This window comes from Frieseomelitta varia, unplaced genomic scaffold (genome assembly GCF_011392965.1).
Source record: "Frieseomelitta varia isolate USP_RPSP 00005682 unplaced genomic scaffold, Fvar_1.2 scaffold_254, whole genome shotgun sequence".
NCBI classification, from domain to species: domain Eukaryota; kingdom Metazoa; phylum Arthropoda; class Insecta; order Hymenoptera; family Apidae; genus Frieseomelitta; species Frieseomelitta varia.
In genome coordinates, this window is record NW_025109984.1 from 1,087,215 (window position 1) to 1,106,189 (window position 18,975).

Genomic DNA, 18,975 nt, shown 5'->3' on the forward strand with positions numbered 1-18,975 from the left:
TTTAATTTTTACTTTATGAATTCCTGCATGGTGCACAGAATTCGAGCTGAGTTTAAGTGAAATTTAAACCAAATTCTTGATTCTTCGATCCGAAATTTCAACGTGGAAACAATACGCTGTAGCAAATGTAAGAAAAAGTATAATGAATGTAATAAAAATATGATGGTATATTGATTTATTTGAACGAAGTTAAATCAACTTCAATGATTTGTACGTGAACGTCTATCATTTGAGCGAGAGAAAAATTGCTCAAGGGGGGAGAATCGGATGATTGCTGAATTACATGTTACTCTAATTATATAAACTGTTAAATTCACAGCACAAGTTTATCATAAACTTTTAGTTTTACCATACAATGGGAAACCTCGCATTTTCCAATTTTTCAAAATTTTACTCGGTTTCGATAAAACAACGAATGAGTGAAAGGCACGAGGAACGACCGTAGAAGTAACTTACTTTACGCATGTTTTGAACTTGGTAATTATGTTTTGCGGCGACGTTGCAGCCGTATTTTTCTTTTTCCACGAGGGGGAGGGGGGAGGAGGAGGAGCACAGTAGCCTCGTTCGGAACTCCCGCAATTTACCGCGGCCCGGAACTTCTAAATCCCGGCACGCTAATCCGCTTAGACCCTATCTATCTATCTATCTATCTATCTATCTATCTATCTATCTATCTAGCGCCGAGCACTCTTACGAATCGCGAATTTTCCGCCCGAAAATGCCGGGACCTTGCAAGCCAGCCAGCGATAAGTCGAAACGTGGGTATTGCCGCGTCGCGAACGAAAACTCGAGCGCGATCGTTCTCACTTGCAAATTTTCTGCGACAAAATCTCTGCATCTCAAATAACAAATTGCGCGTGAAAATAATAAATCTCCACGGCGGCTCGTGGCTTTCTCGATATTTTGGAAAATTCGACGACTCGATTATCTTGACCTCTTGCTGCGGTGGTAACTAAATTCGCGGACCATAACGAGTGACCAAAAAGCCGGCGCTGGCAACTGGCTTGCGGACCATAACGAGTGACCGAACCGTATACAATAATTCGTCGTTTTCTCTCACCTTTGAACTCGTCGGTATGAGAAATAATAAATTTATCATCTGTTTTGCCTGTCGTTATATTTCGATACACTTGAAATTGAGAAAATACTGCATTCCAGCGCAAGAGGTTAAAATTCTCCAAATCGGCGTGCTAAATCTCACTTTAGTAATTTAATTGTACAATCTCGAAGTAGAATATTACGATATAAATGAATGAGATGATATCATAAGTAATATAATAAGATATATAAGTAAGATAATGGTCATAAGTAATAATAATAATAGTCAATAGTAATGATAATAATAATAATAATAGTAGTCATTACACAATCTTGAAAATATTATTTGTACAGAGAAGCAAATACACATCTAGTTATCATTTTATTTTAATTTAAAATCGATTCTAGTTTATTTATTCGAAATAATCGCTGTTACAGCAATTCACATCAAGCGTAATATTAATCAGTCTATTTAATCAATTATAGCACTGTTGCACCGACCTGAGCAAACAAACAATATATTCAATTTACCAAATCGAGTATCGTTCTATTATCCTTGTCCGATCGTGTGATGTTCTGTTATACTTGTTTAATTAGATACGCTTATACACTCTAATTACCTAATTAGATATATACTGATGGCCCCAAAAACTGCGCCTCCGTCGTTCCCAATGTTGTTGCGGAACCAATCGCCAATTCACCAAATGTATTTATTTTAATCAATTATCGATCGTCAATAAGAAGATGAACCGAAATATTCGATCACACGTGGCTCGTATAAATTTGGGTTACGTTTAAATGTTTAATTCATTTTTATTTATTTTTGTTTATTTATTATTAATAGCATGACTATATTTTATAAAAACAGTAATAATAAAGTTATCACTATATTAGTTAGTAGTTATTCTGAAAGGAAATAGGCGAAGGTCATGATTTAATTAATTAATAATTTATTAAATCGCGAGAAAGGGATGGAAAGTAATAATTTTATTTTCCACAAATTTTATCATTTTGCAGCATTTTATAGTAAAGAGAATGTAACAATAATAATAATAAAATCAGAAAATTTAGAATTGATATGAAATAACGTATTGATCTATTAAAAATTTAATGCAATAGTTTGTGTTTAAAAATAATTTCCTTTCATCGTTTTCAAGATCTCTTGCATATTCGATCGCAAACATAAAAAATTCACGCCCACAGCCTTTCAAAGGAAATAAATATTAATCACTGCATTAACTCAGGCTACATCGTGCAAGTGTTAAATATTGTATTTCAAGTAAATACGTTAAACATTTGATGTTTGGCTGAAAAGGTTTGATAAAAGGATGTTAAAAGTAAAGCTTCGTGCCATTTATTACGTTTAAAGTTGCATAATTATTTTTTTTTTACACGTCGTCGCGTAAATTTTTGCAACACCTCTCGTGAAATCATTTCTTCGTTAATGATGATTCGAAAATCAAAGGACCAACGTTTCAACGACGAAGTGGTGACACTTACGTTGACTGAGTCAAAAATAATTTTTGAGAGGAAAACACGTTGACTTTCACGAATCACAAAAACTAATACGGAAATATAATTGTACAATAGATCAGTGATTCTCGATCTTCTTTTGTCCATGCCCCCATCTAAACATTTCTAAAATCCTGATGCCCCACCACTGTGACACATAATTCAAGAAGCGAATTTTTTGACGTGGAGAAAGACCATTAATTAGGGGAACTAATTGATGACAGTGTTGCACGAAGTTGAACTTTCAGAAATTCATTCTGTAGAACATTGGTAACGGCGGTAAATTGGATGACGATTATGTGGAAAAATAACGTGGAAGTGATTTTAAAAATAAAGATTTTTAAATTTTAAAAATAAAGGTTTCGTAAAGGTTTCGATTTTTTTTATTCAATTTCATTCAAGCACCTCGTACATGAACCTGAAAAGTATTTCTCCGAATAGCACTCGAGGATAAAGCGCCAGGTAGCCGGCGTGAGGTTAGTATCATCACAGTTTGATGCCACACGTCCGGCAATATAATCGTAAACGCGGCACCTGGGGAGGAAACCGGTTTTCTCTCGGTAATTGAAATGTTCCTTATCCAATGGTCGTCTAGCTAAGTTCGTCCACGAGCAGACGTCCCACGTGGCCTTCCGGTTTCGATATCAGCCTTATCGCGCGTTAATGAACTTTTAACGAACGAATAATCACGCGAAATGGGGGGGGGGGGGAAGCTCTTAGAATTTCAATCGCGATACGTCCGATAGAATTTCTCAATTTAGTTCCTTTCTCTTTAGTATCTTCCCTCTTCAAGTCGAGTTTCTCTCTTTTCAAGCTAGATCGTCATTTGGTAGTTTCGATTTCTTTTTTTTTTTTTTTTTTTTTTTTTAAGTTTCCAGTTTTGCAGCTTGCGCCGTGTGACTTTTAGATAATTCGAATTTTTTGTAGTTTAGAATATTCTGACTATCTTTTGCTTTCCTCTTCAAGTTGAGTTTCCCTCGTTTTTACTAGACATTTTCATTTTAAATTTCGTTTTAAACTAGACATTTTCATTTCTGTGAAAATTATGAAAACAGCAGCTATTTGTTTTCGATTTGTGTCGAATTTGTGCCAAAAATTTCTACGTTTTTTTTTCTTTATACTTTTCGAAATTGTTAAAAATTAAGAAGAGTTCGACCGTCAATCCCTAGTGAATGTTACACTAAAAATACGTAACCAGGTTTCACAGTAATCGGTTGGTCAGACTCCGAGATATCCTGCACACCGTTTCTAGAAACCTAGTTTCGAGAGAAACGCGTTTAAAGTTTCAGAAACGTCATTCTTCATATGTATCCTTTGCTTACTTTATTTACTATATACATCGCGGCTCGCAGTTCTTACAATTCACAACTAAATTGAACCCAACTCCCCTAATATTCGATTCACCAAAAGTAACATTTGAATCACACGATATACACTTTGTAATACTGCTTGTAAACAGTTGTAAACAGTGATACAAATTCAATTATTCTGCATCCTCGGATTAATCATAATACCCCGAAATAAGTCGTTTTGAAGGCTAGTACCTTTTATATTCTTATTCCCAAGGCTTCAAACTATTTAAAACGAAACAAAAAAAGGAAATTTTCAAAAAAAGGATTTTTTTGAAAATTTCAAACTGTCCTGATCCCTTGAATACTCGATGTTTATCCGCCGTCAAGGCTACGCGATCGAATTGGCCCTGAAGCATCGCGGTAACCTTTACTTTCACCCTTCTCATACTCTATCTAGATCTATATAGATCCGAAGGGAAACAGAAACAGACGCAACACACAGTCTTGAACGAACGGTGCTCTGTATCAGTTGGAAGCCGCAAGTTGCGAAGAATTCAAAGCGTAAAGCCAATCCCTTTCGATTCCACGTTCATCCGCCAAACGATTTCTCCTTTTAGCCGTTCGGCACTCGGGTTTTTGCAGTAATTCAGACAGCCGAGGCCGTTTCCTTCCTTCGTTTCGCGTCCGATGAAAATTCACTGGCGCAGCATCGGTGTATCGTCGATCGATTAGAAACGCGGCGAGGAGGCAGCTGCAGGCTGGTTTTTCGTTCGCCGAAGATAAAGGAACTGCGGCGGCCAGGAGAGAGAGAGAGAGAGAGAGAGAGAGAGAGAGAGAGAGAGAGGAATCGCTGGGATAAATGTAACGATGCGCGCGTGAAAGGGACAGGGATGAAAGGTGAAAGGTAAGGGTTGGAGAATTGATGAATTGAAGAGGAGGGGAAAGTGAAAGGTTGGATTGGAAATTGGAATCGAAAATATCGAGAAACGTAGACTGGAGAGAAACGTAAAAGAAAAAGAACCTCGAATCGTCCAAAAATTAATTGAAATTCAAAAATTGTCCACAAGTCGCGATCTGATATATATATATATATATATATATATATATATATATATATATATATATATATATATATCAGGGTTCGAATTTTGAGATATAAAAGAAATTCGAATCGTCCGGAAATTATTTGAAGTGTAAAAGTCGTTGTTTAAAATACAAAAGTACGAGTTGTCGAGAAACTTGTTGGAATGACGGACGCGTGAAACTGATAGAGACGAAGGGTAAAAGGCAGAGAGACAGAATGAGCGAAATGTTCTGGACAAAGACGCGACGAATTGAAAAAAGGATAGAAAATGAATACAAATGAGAGAAGAAGGAAATCAAATCACAATGAAACGAAATAAAATATTCGCGACGTAGCCCCAGTCAGAATTGTAATTTCGAGATTTTTATTAGGAAAGCTTTGTGAAGGTGATCATTTGCCCATCTCGGCGTTGATAAATAATCTTTAACAACGAAAGGAAGAACAGGAATTAAATGTAAAGTTACGTAGTGAACACGCCGTGCTGTTCAGTTGCTTCGAGCAAAGTATAAAGAGGAACGAATTGAAGAACACAGATTGAAAACGAAGTGTAATTGAAAGATAATGATCAATAGACGTGAAACAATCGAAACGGAGGTGAAAGAGACGTGCGCGATGTAAAGGATGAAAGGAACGTAACCGTAAATCGTTGTTAAAGGGTGGGGAACACAAACGTCAAAGGGAATGTTTGACGCAACAAGGGGTGAAAAGAGTACAAAGAATATTCATCGGCAAAGAACGAAACGTAAATATAAATATACGGGAGTGAAGTGGAAACGTTGAAATCAAGAACTAAACCCGGGGGAACATGCATAAAGGAATAACACCTATGAAATCATTCGTACAAAAATAAAATGCGAGCACCACGAGCCACCGTGAAAAACTGAAAACGTGTTTCTGCCATTTCGAAACACTTTTCGCTCGAATAACCCCTCCCTTTCCCGTTCTCCCTTTCTTTCTCACTTGTCCAGGAATTTTCATGTTATTAAACGTTACTCTCTCCTCGTAACTAAAGAATTTTATTCTCATATTCCGCGGATGTTGTTGGAAAGGTAATACACTCCAAAAATTGGCGATTTTACGGGACGTTTGTGAAAATTTACTTTTACCGCGAAGATGCAAGTATGAAATGTTTTTTTAAAGTATAAAAGTGACGATCGTTCGATAGAGTTACGTAAGTAGAATTATTTCTATTCTATTGTAACAATGATATATCGTAACTGTAACGCTGTTTAATGATTATACAACTATCTAATAAGAATATTGTGGAATATTCTGAAATTTCTTTTTTTAAACAGTGACAAGTGTATTTTGTTAGATGAACTTCTGTTTCTAACAACCTCCCGTTCAGGAAACAGAAATTTCCTTCTTCCGAGTCTTGTGTCTTCGCTCCTTTTGTTACACCTTCCCTCTTCTCACGCTTTGCAATTACATTTACAATTACGTTCGTTTCCGAACTGGAATCCTCGGGCTCGCTCTGTTTGATGTTGTTTTGAAATTTCGTAAATTATTTGAAACGAAAACGCGAAATGATGGAACGCCCGGTGACAAACGAAGGATCGACGACGTCACGAGATAATTATATTTGAACATTTTACAATAGTCAGCGCGACGTATGATCGTATCAAGCGTCAGTTAGCTCGAAAATGGGACACTCGGATTCGCGTTTCGTACGCGGAGCCTGGAAAATCTGTTGATGACACTCGACACGCGGAAAAAGTGTGGATGACAAGCGTGTGCTAGTTGCACGAAACGATGTATATATATATACATATATATTGTGCACAAGTGGAGGATATAAGCAAACGTTCATCCGCTTAATGCTTTTTTCAACACTTTCTGAAATTACGCGGATCACACGATCTCCTCGCTTCCGATCCAACGATCCTTTCCACCGTGATTTATATCTGGGAATTTAAAATGCAATGCTGCATCGAATTAAGCAAGAAATAGCAGATTGTTAATAGAATTATTAAACTTATCAGTAGCAATTATTATTAAATTATAATATTAAAATTATTATTATAATTATTACATAATTTATTATATTATTATTTATATATTATATTATTATATAATATATATTATATTATTATAATTATAATATTAAAATTACTACTGTAATTATTGTATAATTATTATATTATTATAACTATAATATTGAAATTATCATTAAATTACAATATTAAATTTAAAAGGTGTTACAGTTGGACGAATAATAATCAATAAGCCTGGTGATGATCAACTTGAGAGTAGATTAATATGTTGTATTAATCATTCGATACGTTATATTACAAACTCAACATATTATATTAATATATTGACTTTAATCTTGATCGATATTACATCATATTAATATTATCTCAATATTAATGTAATAATATTAATAATAATAATATAGTAGTATCACCATGTTATTAATATTATATTATACTAATTATATTAATATAATAATATATTATAATACTCAAGATATATTAGATATTAGTTACATTATATATATATATATATATATATATATATATATATATATATATATATATAATGTATATGTATTAATATATCATATAATATGGTTCTAGAATTTTTTTTTTTTTGCACATCACTAAAATTTATTATACAATTTGCATCCGTAACGTCTCGTTTCACGAATCTTCGTTTACATTTGAATTGAAGCTGAAGCGCGATTCTTTCTCGCATTTCGACGTCTGTATTCCTGGATGATTCGATCCACTTGGATAAATTTGTCTTGCGTGTGACGTTATTTGCCTTCGGAACAGCCGGTTTACGAGCGGAAGGGTGTTTGTATAGTTAAGTGTCTCCGCGGAGCATGTACGATGTTATGGCGAGATTGGTACAATGTTAATCTTGCCATAGCATCTTGTAAATTAATAGGAGCCACACTGATGACAACACATTTAATTACACGCTTAATTGCGTAATGTACACGTAATAACTTTATTCTAAAATTGGCACGGCCATTATTTTTGAATTTTTTACAAATTCTACTAATATAGGTTGTGAGGACTATACCTATAAATATTTGGATGAAATTGTTTCATTTTAGCTTACAGTCCACGTGTTTGATATTATTTATTGCGGAGAATATTGTGTTATTGTATTTAATAATTTATTGTAATTTATTATATTATTCATCGCCAGCCAGTGATTCAAATACATCGATATCGATAGAAATTCAAGCGGAATATTGGAAGTAAAGTTTTCAAATTCGAAACAAATCATCAAGAAGTAATAAATCAACAGTGAAACAGATTAATAATGTAACAGTCGACGAGAATTAATTCTGTAACTTCGCGCTCGGTGTCTAAGTAGTAGAAATCAGTATCTAAGAGTACACTGGTTTATTCGTTTCCTTTTGCGCTTTATAAAACACCGAACTATAGGGAAACCCTACTGAAACCAGACAATAAAATACAATAAGATAGAGTTACGAGCCATCGGCGGAGGGAACTATCGGTAAAATAAGTAGAACAGGGTTATACGTGGCCGGACAAGTAAAATAGAACTCTAGCGAATGTTCCAAGTAGAACAGAACAGTAAATAAACTCATTCTACCATCCCGTAGCATGCAGTAAACCAAATACAGGTAACAACACACTATTCTTTGAAAGTAGGAAAAACATTATATGTGGCGAATCAATCAATAGAGAATTTTATTTAAGTTGATTAACACTATTGACTGCCACGATGGAACATTTAATTTTTATAAAATATCACGCATTTCATTTGATGTCGTTTAAAATTTCAAATCCAATTATTCATTTTAGTCAGTTGTTTTTAAAATTAAAATTCAAATCGTCATTATATTATGTATAATATTTTCTACTAGGAATTTTATTGTTTTATGGAAAACTTTAATCACTCCAGTTATTTGTTCCACGTGAGCGTGTATTTAATTAGTCAAGCTGGATCGTTTGAAAATCATATTTATAAAATGTAGCAGGCAACGTGTTAAAGCGAAACTAACAGAAGAAGAATTTGCAACGAACGATCGAGCGCGACGTTTGCATTAAACCAAACAAGTGGAATAGACGTAAATATTGTCAGACACAAATATCCAATCAGACAACCGCAGTAGCAGCATGTTTTATCAAACATCCGGTACCTGATTGTGTAAGTAATTGGTGCAAGTGGGTTACATAGCCAGTTAAGTAGTATGGGTCGTTGTGTAGTTAAACAAGTAGAACAGTCCGGCGCTTTGTCAGCCGGGCTATCATAACCATGAACGTAACCATGTTGTACAGGGACACACACGAACGCATGTAATTACGCAATGAATACAGAACGGTTTCTAATTAAGCTGCTACCGTAAGAAAACGTACGCTCGGACATCCGACGAGAGATAATTTTAACCCTCGCGCGTTGAAAGGATCTATTTCGGCGGCGTCATGTTTGTGGCGAAGATAATCAAAGTTCATCGGTGGAATGCGTGTATATAGTTACAGAGATAGTATTTTCCATTTGCAACGTATTACGATGGAATTGCATGACAATTTTATGAAAATTGTCATTATTATAAAATTATTATTTTATATAATGTTTAAAAAAATTACATTAGATTCGAAAATCTTAGTATGAAGTACTATAGCTGTAGCGTCAAAATTAAATGAGACAAAGAATTTGTGAAAGAAATTTATTACTATATTGATGATTGTATTATAAAATACGGATGCAAAATTATTAATATAAAATACAGATTAAAAATTGTATTATCTACAATAAATACTAAATGCGAAAAATAAAAAGTGTCCTGAGACTGAGTGTATATCGTGGAAAATGAAAATCTTTCAATAGAGACGAAGGAATTTCGTGTCTTTTGTGTCTTGATTTATTAGTTTATTAGATTGGGAACGAAATTGGGAATCTTGTAATTTTGTAATTCTTAAAAATCAAAGGTTCTAATTCTGAAGATGTCACGAGCATTTATCATAACTAACATTTATTTTACAAAATTTAATATTTAAGATTAACATTTATTTTACAAAATTTAATATTTAAGATTAACATTTATTTTACAAAATTTAATATTTAAAATTAACATTTATTTTACAAAATTTAATGTTTAAGATTAACATTTATTTTACAAAATTTAATATTTAAAATTAACATTTATCTTACAAAATTTAATATGTTACATTAATTTCGATTTTTAAACATTCAAAAAAGAATTTTCAAATTTCAAATACTATTACCAATATAATTGTAGCTAATAAATCAAAATATAAAATTTCTCTTTTAACAATGAAAATTTTCATTTTCTAGGATATATTATGTAACGTGTCTTGTAAATGTATAGCACCAGTGACTTATAATAAATCGTGGAGTTAACCAATGAAAATTTCACCTTGATCCAACGTGTGTGTCTAGACTAAGTGAAACTAGCTGCTAGTCTGACCTTTCGAGGAATCAATATCCCAACAGTAACGGACATTTTTAGCTCGATCATTATGACGCGGAGCTTGAATGTTTCATCTCGTTTCCGGACAAAATTACGATTCGATAATTGACTCGCGAAACATTCTTCAGCACAGAGTCGCGGCTAAGTTTAGCGAAGATTATTAAAATAGATCAGATTGACCAGAATGAAAGTAGAATGAAATCAAAAGGAGAAATTAAAAGCGAATACATATTTTTATCTTTAATCTAATAATGTAGCGTAGGTATTTTTAATAATTGTTATGAAGGACGTTAGAATGAATCCGTTTATAGTCAGACACTCGCAAGTAGAATGATTTATCATTGATGTATTCCACGCGATGTCGAGTGTTTATAATATAATTTTCGGCTTTATTTCGTCAAATTTCGAATGTACTGTATTCCACTTCTGATTGACAAATCTAATCCAGCCAAACATTAATATATATTTCGACATTAAAAGTCTCTCGAGATCGTACCTTCGCTTTATTCACGTTATTAGCGAAACTTAAACAATTTCTTCTTAATCTTCCTCCTGGAGATCTGAAACTTCTGAATAATACCATACTTAATTTCCTCTGGTTTAACACGAAGCACATTATATTCGACGCTGAATAGAATTTCTTCCATTTACTCGCGTATTTTAATTATTATTCCCAAACCGCGTATTTTCCTGCAATTTTAAAAGCTACCCTGGTGGAATTAATAAAAGACATTTGCTCGTGAGAGTGTCGGCGGTGAAAAAAAAGAAAAAAAGAAAGAAAAGAAAGAAAAGGAGAGGCACGATGGTAAAAGGAAGTTAAAAATGGGTGAATTTATAGTTCGAAATGGTAATGGAATCTGGGCGAAGACATTAGAATTCTAACTTCTTCGTTCCTTTTTTTTCTTTTCTTCTTCTTTTTTTCTTATACATTCTCTTTCTTTTTTCGTTGTTTCAGACAGCTGCTCGGCAACGGCACCCTCTACTTTCCGCCATTTCTGGCGCAGGACTTTCGAGCGGAAGTGCACAACGCTAGGTACAGGTGTCGCGCGACCAGTTCCGTTGGAACCGTGCTTTCCAGGGAGGTTACTCTACGTGCTGGTGAGTTTATTACACTCTACGGTCGAATTTAAAACCGTGTATTTTAAATCATCACTTTCCACGAATATTAAATTCGAACCTGTTAAATTATACCACTACAATTATTTCTACCAATAACAAATAAAGTTATTTATTAATTATTTAATAATATTATAAATATATTTAATTATTAATTATTTGTGTAGAAATTATACTATTATATTTATTAATTATTTAATAATATTATAAATATATTTAATTATTAATTATCTATTTAGAAATAATGTACTGTATATAGTATAATATACTATGTTTAATTATTAATTATCTATGTAGAAATAATATACTAGATATAGTATAATATACTGTATTTAATTATTAATTATTTATGTAGAAATAATATACTGTATATAGTATAATATACTGTATTTAATTATTAATTATTTATGTAGAAATAATATGTTATATATAGTATAATATACTGTATTTAATTATTAATTATTTATGTAGAAATAATATGCTATATATAGTATAATATACTGTATTTAATTATTAATTATTTATGTAGAAATAATATACTATATATAGTATAATATACTATGTTTAATTATTAATTATTTATGTAGAAATAATATACTAGATATAGTATAATATACTATGTTTAATTATTAATTATTTATATAGAAATAATATACTATATATAGTATAATATACTATGTTTAATTATTAACTATTTATGTAGAAATAATGTACTATATATAGTATAATATACTATATTTAATTATTAACTATTTATGTAGAAATAATATACTATAATCCTAATAAAATATACTTTGCAACAAGTATTATTTCGCAAATAGTAAAAAATAAAGCTCTAGCAAAAAACATAGTACAAACACGAACCATGTTATATTTGATAAACATATTAAAGTCGTCGTTTCGCAATAAGCGAAAAATATTTGCTTATTGTTCGAATGATCGTAACGCGCGTTCGTCTATAATTCCATTGTGGTCAATAAATGCAAGCGGAATCGGAAGCATACGTATGTAACAAGAAACAGATATACATGTATGTAACGGCAACAAATAAGGGGCTGCGTGCGAACGAATAATTAAAAGATCCTGCTTGCGTTTGCGTTTTATCCAGCTCTGGCGCGGTAGAGTAGAGTAGAGTAGAGAGTACCGCGTTAATAACATAAAAATAGCGCAAAATATCGCGAAGGGGAAAAAGCGGTTCGCTTTGCCCCCGTGTTTCTGCGCGTACAGACAGAAGTCTCATTATCGTGTCCCAGTGCGGTGCTCATTAATTACTATGCCCTTTTTTTTCCCGATCTCCCGGCATCGGTAGGGAAATATTCACCGGTGCTGCTATGTGTAGAGACCTTGTACGCGTTATACACACGATGAACGTTCAGGGAATAATAATCACGACTTCAATTTGAAATTTATAATTAGAAATTTCTTCTCCCGCTTTTCGATGGATTCGTGATTTATTCTTATGCATATGTATATGCCCGTATATGCATGCATATATATATATATATATATATATGTATATATATATCTTCTTGGATTGGTTTCTTGGAAATGTGAAACAAGGTATTGTTGATGTGGCTATGTGTCCGTGAGAAATTGAAATTGGTTTCTCTGTGTACGTTGTGGAATGTCGTCTATTTTATTTGCCAATTTGTTCGTTTTTATTTTATTTTATTCTGTTTATTTGTCCGTTTGTTTTATAATTTGTTTTCATTCGTCTATTTTCATAAACCAAATCCAGATCTATGAAGAATAGAAAATAATATTTGGACGAAATAGTACGAAGATGTCCGATTCTTCTTACAATCTTCAATGTATTATAGAACAATCTTCTTACAATCTTAAATTTATTAGAGAACAAGCAATGAGTCTAAGAGAAGAGTAACTAAGAAAAAATAGCAATCGATAGTCGAGCACTATCGAACGAAGAATATGAGACAGCAATCGAATAATCGAGCATTGTCAATAAGTAGTAATAATTCAAAAAGAAGAAATTGTATAAGGATACTTTCTTTCATATTAAAAGTAGACAATAATAAATTCAAAACAGGTAACAACAATTTACTCTGTTGTTCTACACTGAGAATGAGACGCAAGGGGATATTAAAAAATATTCTACAGAATACTGCAAAATTAGCATTGTGAAATGATAAATCAAGTGACAATTAAAGACGGTAGAGAACAATGTTATAAAATAGAATGTTACAAGTGAATAACGACTCCGGATAAAGATACATAATAATAACCTAAAATCTAATGTTAATTTATTACTATAAAATATAAAATGGAATCTTAGTGAAACTATATTATTAGTAAACTATAAAACAGAATATTAGTGAATGTTAGTTTATTACTATATAAAATATAAAATAGAATCTTAGTGAAACTATATTATTAGTAAACTATAAAACAGAATGTTAGTGATTGTTAGTTTATTACTATAAAATATAAAATAGAATTTTAGTGAAACTATATTATTACTAAACTATAAAATAGAATATCAGTGAATGTTAGTTTGTTACTACAAAATATAAAATAGAATATTAGTAAAACTATATTATTACTAAACTATAAAATAGAATATTAGTGATTGTTAGTTTATTACTATAAAATATAAAATAGAATCTTAGTGAAATTATATTATTAGTAAACTATAAAATATAAAATAGAATCTTAGTGAAACTATATTATTACTAAACTATAAAATAGAATATTAGTGAATGTTAGTTTGTTACTACAAAATATAAAATAGAATATTAGTAAAACTATATTATTAGTAATATTAGTACTATAATATTAGTACTATAAAATAGAATATTAGTGAATATTAGTTTATTACTATAAAATATAAAATAGAATATTAGTAAAATTATATTATTAGTAAACTATAAAATAGAATATTAGTGAATATTAGTTTATTACTATAAAATATAAAATAGAGTCTTAGTGAAACTATATTATTAGTAAACTATAAAATAGAATATTAGTGAATAATGAATCCAAATTGACGAAATCGAACAAACACGCTCGATCTCATCCCGCATTCTCCGGAGCTTGGAAAACCAAAAAAGAAAACCAAAAAAGAAAAAAAAAGAGAGAAGCGAACGAACGAAAGGGGCACTAAAAGGAAGTCTTTTATCCATCGATACGTTTCCACGGCGCGTTGCGTGAGCACAATAAACGTCAATTACAGTGGAGAACGTCGCCTTTGGAACGTGACTGGCCGCGGAAACGACGGAAAGTTGCTGAAGATCCCATTATGCCGGAAACGCGGGCCGCGTTTTCACCGAGCTTCGGGGGCCGACGCCGCTCGAGTAAATACCAGAAGGGAAAACGCCATCGTTGAAAGCCGTTAAATTGTATCGTGAAGGGGAGGAAGTGGAGGAAGTTCGATTCGAACAAACGGCCAGACACAGACGACGCGCGACAGGAGAAAGGAGAAAGAAGAGGAAAAGGAGAAAGCGCGAGGAGAGGGGGAAAACGTCTGGGGAAACGACGTCAGGAGAGAACATGGGACAAAAGTTGGTCCTGTACCACGAGCTTTACGTGAGCCATCGTTTAAATGGCTGATTTTATGCCGACCTAACGCGTACAGCATCGCTACGTGCTTTCGCCTCGCTCTTCTCCGCACCGAAATTAGAGAGAAGAGAATTCCCGAATCCTTCCATTTCACGTCGATCCGGCTCGCCTCGTTGCTTTTTTAACGGCGCGCTGTTTTACTTTCGCTCTTTTGTAGATCGTTTTTTCTAGGTGGAGTCCTGTTCGATCACGAGGAGGGCGGATGTTCGAAGTTTCTTGTTTTCGGACAATGGAATTTGAATATCAAATCGTATCGAGAATTTCTTCGGTTTTCTATGTTTCCCTTTTTTTTTTTTTTTGAAGGCCAAAGGTTTAGGATAGTTATTTTAGAATTTTAAAATTTATTTAGAATTTACATTTATTTTAGAATTTATTTGGAATATATTTGGAATTTAAATTGATTTAAAATTAAATTTATTTAGAATTTAAATTTATCTTAGAATCTTTCGAAAGTAAGATTTAGTTCAATTTCAGGGGTTACACTGTGATATTTTAACCTCTTGCGCTGGAATGACGTGTCACGCATGTCGAGAATTTTTTGTCCCAAATTGCAACATTTCTCAATTTTAGGTGTAATGTAATGTAATGTAATATAATGTAAGTATAATTTTAGGTATAATGTATTTAAATATAACCCAGGCAAAACAAATGATAAGTTTATTGCTTCTTAATAATTTCTATCCAGTGACATTATACCGACGAGTTCCAAAGGAAAAGAAAACGACAAATTATTGTATACGATTCGGTCACTCGTTATGGTCTGCGAACCAGTCGCCAGCGCAATGGGTTAACCTCGTTCTCCCTTGGTTATTTTCTGACGTCGCGTCAGAATGAACTCCAGATCTTAAGCTCACATTTTTAAAATCAAATCACGATAGTTCAAGTGAAACAATTATTTTACTGAAAGCGAAACAATATATTTCACTGGAGGGTGGATAGAGAACTACATTCGAGATGAAATAAATACGAGCGAACTGAAAAACCGCTTCAAACAATCGGCGGCTTACTATCGATCTCGTCTCGTCTTGAACACGTGACACGTAAACATACGCGAATACGCGAAGTTTAACAGTAAATGGCGTGCAAGCCAGAAGCAGAACCTCAATCATGCTACGTCGCTTCCAAGAAGCAATGAACTTCAACGTCAACTTTTTATCGTGTCATCCGCGTAATACGTGATCGACGAAACGCTCGACTTTCGAGCTTATTTTCATCGGTTCAAGTTAAATCGGCCACGCGACGAGGCGGACGCCTCAGCGACGGTGGTGAATTCGTCGAAGTTCTCGAGACGGTGGCGTTAGGACGGGCGAGCGTGTATCGATTGGCCGGTTTTTCGTCCGGGCGGAAGTTCGTAAGTCGCAGCCGTCAGCGGTTCAACAGAAAATTCTTCCTTCTACTTTTCGTCGAGTCATCCCTAGTCTGGCGAGAACTGCGAGAAAGTTCGCCGAGAGGAAGGGAAACGCGGACCAGCCAATTTGACCGAGAGGGGGCGGGGAGAGGGTAGAGAGAAAAAGAAAAAGAAAAGGGGGAAAAGTCGAATCCTCTCGCGATCGTGACCGAATACGATCGTTCTCGTTTTTTCTCTTTTTTCTCTTTTTTTTTTTTTTNTTTTTTTTTTTTTTTTTTTTTTCATTGTCTTTGTCTCGAGTTTTTAGAAGTTTAGATTAGATTGGATTAGATCGGAGAGGAAAATCTAAGGGATCAAGGATGGATTTTTCTACGAATTGAACGTGTAAAGATATTTGTAGAAACGGAGGAAAGTATGTTTATGAAACGCGAACCTGCACCTAGCTGCATTCTTTTTGTACTTTATTCCGTCGACATTTCAATTTGCCAAATTGGATTCTGACTTTTAAACGGCTTTAGGGAACGATAAAAATCAAATACGTATAATCTCTCTGCTCGATTCCTTTTCGTTGTACAAAAACCAACGCCGCTTCGTTCCTCAACGTTAACCATAATATCTGAAGAATTGAAGAAATGAATTATTTACAAATAACTGCTATATGAAAATAACAGCTACCATATAAAACTGACTGTAACAATTTTCGCGTCTGCAAGAAAAGAAAACACTGTGTCTCGCAAATTATCACGGACTTCTTTCACCTTTTCTTCTCCAAACACGACATCCAATTAAACAGCATTCAACGCGAAAAGATGCAACGATAACAATCGAATTAACCATCAATTCGCCAAGAATTTCCGCCAAATTTACTCTCAAAGTCGTCCCATCCCCCCCCCCCCCGGCGGGTGAAAACTCAACGGTTTCCGGTGGTAACAAGTTTCCCGACTAATAAACGACGCGACTTTTCCTCTCTTCTTAAATGTAATTACCGCCTGGCGTGGGAAAAGAAGGAAAGGAAAAAAAGAAGGTGGAAGAGGTAGAAAGACGAAGAGGAAAAAAAAAAAAGAGGGGGAGGGAGGGACGGAAGAGAAGACGCCAGCGGAAGAGACGTTGAACGCAAACGATCGCGGAAAGTCGCAGATCTATGAGACGCGGTGGCGGCGTTAATTAAACCTCGTTACGTCGGACTTTCGACGAACTTGGTCGTTAACAAGCTTCGCTGTCCAATCGAAATGTCCGATAATCTCTCGAACGTCTTGGTCGTTCCCTCGTGCCTCGCGGCTCGTTGCAAACGAGCCAGCCGTCTGCCAGCCTAAAGACAGGATCCTCCCGGAAAGAGGTGGATCTCGCTGAAAGAAGTGGCTCGTTATCAAGCACTCTGTTTTCGCTCGGTATCACCCTTTCAACTTGGGGACCTTCTCCTCCAAGGACCTAACCTTCCTGCGCGCGCGAGACACACTCGCGAGATTTGCCTGCCGAAAAAACGAGAGTCTGCGTGTCAGCTTCGGCTTCACGCGAGAGGGAGAGTCCCCGTGCACGGTTTTCTCGACATCTTGCAACCCGGAAGAAAAATAGATGATGAAGAGAGAGAGAGAGAGAGAGAGAGAGAGAGAGAGGGTGGATATCCCTGGAAAAGGCACCGTTCATTAAAATGTGTTCCAGCCGGCGGTAATTACGCGTTTAATTATTTAAACGAGTGACCCGGCATTCAGTCAGATTTCATCCCCCCACTTCCCCCACTTTGCCAACCCCCGTGTTTCATCTGCAAAAGCCGATTCGCTCTCTCTACGTTAGTTAGATTCTACCCTTCTTTCTCTCTCTCTCTCTCTCTCTTTCTCTGTCGCTGTTTCTTCCTTTGTTTCTTAGTCTTCGGTTTGTGAGAGTCGCGTTTTCGTTTCTTCTCTCTCTCTCTCTCTCTCTCTCTTTCTGTCTCTCTGCGTTTAGCTCATGAAAGTGACGTTTTCGTCTCTTATGTCGTCTCATGCTTCTCACTCTCTGGCATTTTCGTTTCTTGCCTCTCTCGTTCTTTCTTTCTCGCGAAACTCGCGTTTTCAATTCTCGCCTCCCCCCCCACCCCTCTTCTTTCTTCACTTTTAGCTCTTCTCTCTCAGCCTTTAAAACTCGCGAAACACGCGTCTTTGTCTCTTTCATCTCTCTCTCTCTCTCTCTTTCTTTCTCTTTTTCACTCGCGAAAGCCTCGTCCTCGCTTCCTCCTGTTTCGCTCTTATCAACAACGGGGAGGAGGGCTCACCACCCTCGTCCAATCTTCCGCCCTCCTCCCCCACCGCCCTGTTTCTCCGTTTCTTTCTACGTTCTCTCCGCGGAAAACGAGTTTGAAGTGGAGAAAAGAGAAACGAAGAAGGGTGGACAGAGGGTTTTGCCTCGCGATGCCTTGGACGTTAGCAGTGGTCTTCTATATTTCTCCGTGTCTTTCCCTTTCTTTCCTTTTCTCTCTCTCTCTCTCTCTCTCTCTTTTCTTTTTTTCTTTTCCAAGACGAGGCCTTTCAACGCGACGCTCTTTCAAACCTCAACCACGTACCATTTCCGTCCCGTTTCCGGTTTTCTACGTCTGTGTGTCCTACGTCGTTTGAAGATA

General features: G+C 34.9%; 1 protein-coding gene across 1 annotated transcript in view; it reads left to right on the plus strand.

The window, feature by feature from the left end:
* Positions 1-18,975, plus strand: part of LOC122528643 (Down syndrome cell adhesion molecule-like protein Dscam2) — a 169,817-nt gene that overhangs the window by 105,877 nt on the left and 44,965 nt on the right. Inside the window, 1 exon segment of the mRNA XM_043653985.1 lies at positions 11,298-11,440. Coding sequence (XP_043509920.1) covers positions 11,298-11,440 — 143 coding nt within the window.